The 9,150-nt window shown below is 35.4% G+C and overlaps 1 protein-coding gene across 1 annotated transcript; it reads right to left on the bottom strand.

The window, feature by feature from the left end:
* Window positions 1-234: 234 nt before the first annotated feature.
* Window positions 235-8,736, bottom strand: TSN (translin). The gene is made up of 7 exons (XM_044666643.1): window positions 8,690-8,736; window positions 8,469-8,571; window positions 6,926-7,019; window positions 5,671-5,767; window positions 4,967-5,082; window positions 3,800-3,879; window positions 235-2,311 (listed from the first exon to the last, which is right to left on the bottom strand). The coding sequence occupies exons 2-7, from the start codon at window positions 8,532-8,534 to the stop codon at window positions 2,078-2,080; spliced, it is 687 nt and encodes a 228-aa protein (XP_044522578.1). The 5' UTR covers window positions 8,535-8,571; window positions 8,690-8,736; the 3' UTR covers window positions 235-2,077.
* Between the last annotated feature and the right edge of the window lie 414 nt (window positions 8,737-9,150).

Below are 9,150 nucleotides of genomic sequence, written 5' to 3'. Positions count from 1 at the left end.
GCGGGCTAAGTAATATTTTTTCTGGAAAGGGGGCAGTAGGCCAAAAACGTTTGGGAACCTCTGCTTTATATTAAAAACTCTTAGATGATGTTAATCTGTCTTATGACCAGTATTGTATCTTTCACAGCATATTTCACTTGTACACATTTGAACCATATCCTTTTGTATCTCCAGCAAATAGAAAGCAAGTTTTTTTCTACCTATAATGGTATCACATTACTTATTACCACTACAAATAATAAAAACAAATTTTATTTCTCATATGACAGCAACAGTATACAGCTCAACAAATAAACAAAATACACATTCAAAATCAACTTATCTTTCTTCTCCCCTTTAAATGTTTTTTTCCATTCAGAATCATAATCCACAACCTTCCCATAGAACTTTTAACATTCTCAAGCAGAAACAACACTTAAAAAGAAAAAAAATGACATCAAACTTACTATCTGCTTTAGATCATCTAAATGAAGTCTTCTTTTCAGGTCAGAAAGTGGCATTATTTTTAAATGCCTTGGTTCATCTACCTGAGCACCTTTCAGTGCCTGAGCTCTTAAAAGAGGCCTTTCCATAGCCTACTCTTTAAAAAGAATACTTGGAAAATTTTTCTCAATGATTATCACTTGAAATTCACTAGTATCAATAGTCTGTAATTAATTTATATGTGCTGTCAACAGTTTACAAATTAATCTGTGTAATAACTTGTGTCACTGTTTCTATTTTCCTTAGCATAAAGGCCAAAATTCTTAATTTTAATTATGTAAAATATGCTCTATGTTACAAACAGAATAAATGACTAGTATTCAACATCAAGGTCAGTAACTACTTTGTATTACAAGTGTCAAGAATGGCAACTTTCCTTCAACTAGTTCTAAGCACTAAAGTTACAGTCTTAATAGTATTCATTACTTCTGTGAATAGCAGATGAAGAATATTCTGGTGTCATGCCCCACAAAATTAAGAGAATGCTTTTCTTTTACCCAAGGTACAAACTGCCAAGTTCTCATTTATATAATATAAATATGTAGAATGCGGGACATTTCTAAAAAATAACTCACAAGGGCAGCTAAGTAGCACAGTGAAAAGCACTACATCTGGACCTGGGTTCATCTAGTCCTTGCTGATCTTCTTTCTTAGAACTGATAGTAAGACAGAAGGTAAGGGTTTAAAAAAATAATAACTCCTATGATGGTTGTATGCCTCCAGCCCAAGCTATTTTTCTGGCTTCTAGAAATGTGGTTTGTCATCTAGGTATAAATCCCACAAAGCATGTGACCATGACCTAAGTATAGATTGTTTTTATGGTAATAGTTCTCAAAGTGAATCATTCTAGCATCAAAAAGCAGTGGCTTTTAAACACTAAATTTTTGTCTGAGCCTGATAATAGAAAAAGAAAAATTCACCAAAAACTTAAGTCCAAATAGATATTTCACCTCCCAAAATAATTTTTAGATTGATTAAGCAAAGCAAATCTTCATCATTTTTACAAACATTATTAAGAATATTTGAGAAATGCCTCCCCTATAAAACTTTGACACTCAATTCATTCACAGGACTTCTTAAATTAACAAAAACATTATTTAACCAGAAAGCATTTTTCATATATTTTAATTTTACAAAAATTATTTTTAATTGTCTATTTATAAGTTCATACCAGATCTAGGCACGACTAGTCTGCCTTTTGGGATATGTAAAGAGTAGGAATTATCACAGAAGGAAAAATATACAAGCAAGACACCAAGCACTCAACACAATTATGTCAAGGAAGTCAGGATAAACATGTGAACTATTTTTACTGAGAAGTTGGCAGTTACTACTGTTGGCAGAACTGAAATACACTGAATTATAGAATAAGTTCACTGCAACAAGAAAGGGAATTCTATCCTTCTGAAGGCTTTTTTTTTTTTTCTTAAAAAAGTGTTTCATTTCTTATACCTGTACCATGCAACTGGTAAGAAAATAAAGAGAAGTTTTTAAGCATTTGCAGCTTCTAAACTACCACAGGAGAGGGATATTAAAGTTCCCACCCCTTTACTGGCAACCACTGGAAGTAAACAAGGCCAATAACAAGGAAAATCTATTTCTCTGTACAAGCGGCTGCTGCTTCCTTATTGAAACCTCGGATTGACAAGTCGTAGACCACTTCTTCTACTTTTTTCACATCATACTTCAGGCCATCATAGCGTTTTCTCAGCGAATCATTTTTTAAGTTGAGAAGTCGGAAGCCAGAATCTAGCTCATTGATGAATGTAGAGATATGAAGAGGACGGGCATAGTCCCCAGCAGTGACACTGTTAACTGACAGGCGAGACTGTATACAGATGAGGGGAAAAAATTGCAAAACATTATTGAAATGCTACCTTTTAGCATTACTTGATTTGAAAGACAACTTAAAAAAAAAAAGACCTAGGCATTTCAAATCAAATTCTACCTCTAACTACATACTATTAAGTAAATCTAATTAGTACAGATTCTCAACTGAAGTAATACATTTAAAGTAAGATCCCATTTGGAGTTTTCTTGGCAAATATTCTAGAATGGTTTGTCATTTCCTTCTCCAGCTCATTTTACAAATGAGGAGACTGGAGCAAACAGGGTTAAGTGACTTGCCCAGAGTCACAAAGCTATAAGGGTCAAAAGACAAATTTGAACTCAGATTGTCCTGACTCCAAGCCCAGTACATTATCCATGGCACCACCTAGCTGCCCCTTTTTTCAGCCTACTTAAGACTTGCTAAAGCTTATTAAACACCTAAGATTTCTCCAACTAGACCTAATCTGTCTTCCAATAAAGTATTGCTGAATTATATGTATACCAGGCTTACTGTTAAAACTCATTTATCCTACCATATAAGGCAAATGAAAATAAAGACCTCAAAAGTTCAGCTGTTTTCACAAATCTAGTTAAAAGATGAATAGCACCTATTAAGTCTTCAAAGTAGCTCATAATGACATATACATAACAGTATGGAAAAAGCATATTCAGAAAACTATCAGGGCCTACCTCTAATATTTATCAGCTATGTGACTTTTGGGGCAAGTCATAACTTCTCTAAGCACCAATTTCCCCACTAATACAATCAGAATTAATATATTTTCACTATCTAACAAAAAGAATTATTGTAAATGTTGAAATAATGTTATTTTCATTACTGCTTTTATCATACAAAAGCAATAAAGATGACTTTAAAAATTCAACATTAAAAATGTAATAGTCTTCAAACAAATCCTTTTCAAACCCATCTTACTATGTGTCTAAGATTCTCCTTCTACAAGAAACTTTTCCAATAACTTCAATTTATACTATCTTCTTTTCTGAACTATCACATTGACAGTCTTTACCATATAAGGTACATTTGATGACATCCTATCTTGCAACAGTATTTCATGCATTTAATCTTTCCCTATCATCAGGTTGTATCTTAAGAAAGGAAAACATCTTAGAGTATCTTCTTTACTTTAACATTCATATGGATCTCAAATACTACCTTGTGCTTGTCATATGTTCATGAGATAGATTACATGCTACTTGAAGGCATTATTATATGTTATTATAGATATTATATATACATATAATAGATATTATATGCATCTCTGAAAACATCTGGCATAGTATTTGCATACAATCAGCACTCAATAATTATTCATTGATGGCTTAGAAATGTAGGTGCTTCATAAACATTTATTGGATGATAGAAGGCTTAACAAATATGCCAACAACATTAATGCTTTACTGACTTTATCCCTTAATAGTTCAAAAAGCACATTTTTTAAAAAAAGACAAATTAATAGTCTCTTACCAGTTCACTAGCAAGAATTAACACACCAGAGAGATAGTCTTCAATGTCCAAATGAAATCCTCTTTCTCGATCTGGTTCAACTAAAAATGTCACAGTAAACTAAGGTTACAATCTGAATCTAATTTGAATCCAATATAAGAGATTCAAAACGTCCTTCTCAAATAGTACTCATCAACTGGAGAATGACTTTACAAATTATAACACATGAATGTAATGGAGTATTACTATGAAATAAGAAATTATGAAAGGGACAGTTTCAGAAAAACTTGGGAAGACTTGTATGCACTAATGCATAGTGAAGTGAATAGAACCTGAAGAACACTTTGACAGTAACAATGTTCTAAAGACAAGCAACTCTGAAAGACTTGAGAACTCTAATCAACCCAGTGATCCCCAACTATTCCAAAAATTCAAGATGAAACGTGTGATGGGCCAAGATGTGATGGACTCAGGGTGCAGAATAAGTTTTTTGAACAATGAGGGAATGTTTTGCCTGGCTAGGCACATTTAATACAAGAGGTTTTTCTCCCCTGTCCCTCCCTAACCCCCACAAAAGACAAGGGTGGGGAGACAAAAGAGAATTTTTGTTCATAAAAAAAAGTTTTTTAAAATGTCCCTCACATCAGCTATCAACATGCTAAATTTTTTTAGTTTCCCAAAGTTTTCCATAATCTTATTTACTATTGGTTTTTCTCAAGATGTGAGATCATGTCCAACTTTTCTTTCTTCCTAAAAAAAAAATAAAATACTATTTAGATACCCTTCCTTGAATACATATGTATTTCCGTATAATTGTTTTCCATTTACAAAGCACAAGTTCCTTTCTTAAAATAAAAGGTTTGGACCAGATGACTGGTAAGGTACTTTCTAGCTTCTAAACCTATAATCCAATAGTCCCTTTGTACCAAAAAAAAAAAATGACTGTCATCCCAAATTATATAGATCAATTTTTTTTTAAAACCCTTACCTTCTGTCTATATCAATACTTAATACTAATTCTAAGAGAAAAGAGCAGTAAGGGCTAGGCTGTTGGATTTAAGTAATTTGCCAAAGGTCACATAGGTAGGAAATGTCTAAAGCCAAATTTGACTCCAGGCCTGGCACTCTACCCACTGTGCTACCTAGCTGCCCCTATATAGGTCATTATTAATTTAAGAACAAACTTACTGCCAAGTATTTCTGTAACTGCTTCTCGAGTCACAAGTGTTTCTGTTTCCAAATACACAACAAATGCTGCCAGGAAGACCAAGCGCTGCAATACAAACCGCCAATGTTCATGAAATCTGCAATGAAATTAAGCACATACTTAAACTTAACTAGTTGAATAAAAAAACTCAGTAACTACCTCAAGGTATCTTCTTGCTCAACATTCCCAAACTAGTAGCCAAACTAGAAATGTTTGCTTAAAAAAAAAAAAAAAGTTTGGAGAACTGATTTCTGGTCTTGGCTATCATAGCTGTGTCTTGTAAATTCAGACAAGTAAACAAATTTCTCTTGGTCTCAACCTTTCTTACCTAAAAAATAAGTTTTAACTAGAATATCCAAATTATCTCTCACTGTTCTAAAATTTTGTGAAATTTATGTCTATCTTAGAAAGAAATGAAAACTGAAAACAGCTTAATTACAAAATTTTGACTGTCACCAAGCTCTGGCACAAAAAAAAAAGGAGGGGAGAGGGAGGACCTTTAAGATGAAAACCTTAATTATTTCTTAAAAACTTACAATTCAAATATAATAGGGCCCCCTGGTCCCCCCTAACACTCACCTGAACCCTCCACACAGTGCTGCAGAAGTATAGCTAATTAATAATGTCAAAGAGGCATTCTCTTCTACTTTGGCTTTCTACAAAACACATTAATTCTCTCACAAACCTGTAATACTGTTCAGCAGGGAACTTGGTCTTCAGAGATGTTAGCTGTGTTTTTACTGTGTCAAAATGTTCTCGAGCTTTCAGACATTTCTTTGGAACTGATCATAAAAAGATGATCAAAATTAAGAAATGAAGGCAAGACTGAATAGCACATAAGGTTCTAGCCTAATATTGTCTCCATATGTAAAGTACCTGGAAACAAAGCAACATATTTTTTGCTTCAGAACCAGAGTAACAGACATTTCTGTTTCCTCGACTGAATCTAAAAATGATAACTTTGATTTTCAAAGCGACATTGATTAACCAATTTAGAAACAAAAATTTAAAAAAACTAGTATAAATCCAAAACAAAAGAAAAAAAATTTTTAAGATAGAAGTGAGAGGGCAGCTAGATGGCTCAGTGGATTGAGAACCAGGCCTAAAGAGAAGAGGTCATGGTTCAAATATAGCCAGAGACACTTCCTCAATGTGTGACTGGGCAAGTTCCTCAATCCCCACAGTTTAACCCTTTCTTTGGAAACAATACACAGTATTGATTCTAAGATGGAAAGTAGGGGTTTAAAAAAAAGTAGAAATAAAGCTTGAGAAAAATATTTGATGAAAAGACTAAAATTTTCCTCAGAAGCATGCAAATTGTCTTTCGATATTTTCATAATCTTAATGAGCCATTAGTATACTAAGACTGTTTTTAGTTCCTATATAATTATTGACATATCTGAAGGGCATGTTTAGTCAACCCTTTTCTTCAATGAGACAATGGTTATGTCAATGGCAAATGCAAATAAAACTATTACAGTAACTTTTTATGAAACTATACTTCAACCATATTCATGATATACTTCAGGATTTTCAGTTTGACTTTGACACAAACTTAATTCTGATTCATAGAGCTGAGCACTAGTTGCCACTTCTAGTTTATAATGCAGCACATTCAACTAGAGACACTATAAAACAAAAAAACGAAATTATAATTCTCAAATGCTACAGTCACATATTTAGTGGAATTTTATCACAGCATTTTAAATAATTATATTATACAAATATTGATAATTTAGATACAAACCAAACTTAGGATTCAATGAACCTAAAAAATAAATAGCAATTTATTCCTCTAGTTGGTAAAAATGTTCCTTAAAAGCAAAATGGATATTTTACATAGAAGATACAAAGGTCTACACGTGTATGACTGGCAAAAGATTCAGATGATGTAGAAGTGTTGACTTCTAATATCAATATCAAAACAAATATGAACTCACTGTCCTGAAATCCAGAACCTTGATGAACCCCTTGAAGCAAAGTTAAAATTTCTCGGGCTGTCTGCTCTAAACTCTGTACAACTTTCCGGATTTCCTAGGAGAGGAAAATGAAAGATTAAGTTATGAAATAAAATCAACATAATTTCTACCATCATAACCATAAACTCATAAAGGTTTAGCATTTCACTTTCCACTCAAAATTAAAAGAAAAACACTATCCACCTGATTACATTCAACTGAAAACCAAACAGTTCATCACTTGTTCCCATTAAACTAAAGCATATATTCCAAAGATCCTCTAGAGCTCACAATTTTTTAAAATTCCACTTTTCTCCATCCATTTTTAACTATACAATCCACCAAAGCCACACACACAATACCCAAAACTATAATAATCCTATTACCATCAACAAGGAACAATTTTAAAAATTAAATTAAATCAGTGTGAGGAGAGGAGCATTAAAGAAGTAAAATATGGTTCTACTGACCTAATTCAAGCCAGAGACAAAGTTCACATACTTTCCATATTTTGTAAATCTTTGCCACTAATACCGTGTCAATGTAACTAATTTTAAGGACACTCACTACCAAGATTTCTCCAAGGGCTTGGACTGTTCAAATGAGTGGGAATCAAACTGTTTTTCTTGGTCAAACCCCCCAAAACTCCAACACCCTGTACCCGTCCTTGTTTTGACTCCGGAGTTTTAAATCTGAGTTGAACAAAGAGCAATGGATTTGACGTCAAAAGATGCAGTTTGAATGCTGGCTCTATTTACTAGGTGTTACCTCGGGCGTGCCATATCATTCCTTTTTAGGCCTCAATTTCCTCAGCTATAAAACTAGAAGACTGGACTAAATGATAATGTACTCTTCCATCTCTATTCCTACGATCAGAGCTATGGCACTGCAGGTGCAAATTTAAAGTTCTGGTAACAATCAGGTGTTTTGGATAAAGAAGTTAGAATAAATAACTACATCTGCCAATTCTTCCTGTATGAAGTGCAGAACCGGGTGGACTACTATAACAAAAATGAGGTAGAGGATGCTGCTACAAGGCTCAGTGGATTGAAAGCCAGGCCTACAGATAGGAAGTCCTAAATTCTAATCTGACATCAGGCATTTCCTAGTTGTGTGACCCTGGGCAAGTCACTTAATCCCCATTGCCTAGCCCTCAACACTCTTCTGCCTTTGAACCAACACACAGTATAGATGCTAAGAAGGCAAGTAAGGGTTTGGGTTTTGGTTTTTTCAAAAATGAGGTAGAGAAAAAAAGGGGCGTTTCACAGGGTATGCGGTAGGAATGGAAAAAGGGGGCGGAAACTTCCCCAAGAAGAAAGGAAATAAAAGCCAGAGGAGGGTGGGGTACAAACAGGCCCGCGGTAAAACAGAAACGAAGAGGTTGAGAGGACCAAAGGCAGAAGAGAAGCGCGGGCGGGAGCGGGGAGGAGAGAAGATCCAGAAAGAAAGGTTGGGGAGGGTGGGGGAACGGAGGGACTAGGAAAGACGAGGAGGAGGCCGGTAGTAGACAAGGGGGAAGCCTTGCCTCTCGAATGTCCTGCTCAGCAGCCAGGAATCCTTGCAGCTCGATGAAGATCTCGCTCACAGACATAATGCTGGCGGCTGTAGTAACACTGGTCCCCAGAAGGCTAAAGGACAGACAGAAAGAATCCAGGTTTCTAAGGCAACTATAGAAATCTGACCACTCCGACTCCCGATTTTCCCTCCCACGAGTCCGTCTCCCCTGTCGCAGGGGTCCTCACTGACCCCGCGGCGCGTCGAGGACGACGAGTCGCTGCCCCCCGCACTGCCTGATAGCAATAGCTGGTCCTCTGGTCTTTCCCAGGGTTCTAAAAATAATTCTTGCTGGCCGCTGTGTGGCTAGCCACGTCCTTGACCTCTTTCCGAATTAAGGGGCGGGGAGATGCTAAGCGATAACAGAGAAAGAAAGAATTCTGAACAGGCACGACCTCGAATATCCTGTAGTGTGTACTCCTTCCCCTCCCGAAGCACATGGTCCTATGTTAGGAAAGGGGGAGGAGGAAGAACCAGTGGATTTAGAGGAAAGCTTCTAGGGTACTCGTGGCAATCTTAGTACTTATTGCAATTGCTTTTGAAAAAACAGGCAATACTCGGTCTTATTTTAGACAGGAGTCAATGATAGCGTTTCTTCGTATTATGAACATAAGAAGTGGAATACTTCTATTTGAATTCAAAATGTTATTTTT

Source organism: Gracilinanus agilis, chromosome 3, assembly GCF_016433145.1.
Source record: "Gracilinanus agilis isolate LMUSP501 chromosome 3, AgileGrace, whole genome shotgun sequence".
Lineage (NCBI taxonomy): Eukaryota > Metazoa > Chordata > Mammalia > Didelphimorphia > Didelphidae > Gracilinanus > Gracilinanus agilis.
Note: the sequence above shows the minus strand (reverse complement) of the source record. Positions and strands in the feature narration are given on the sequence as shown.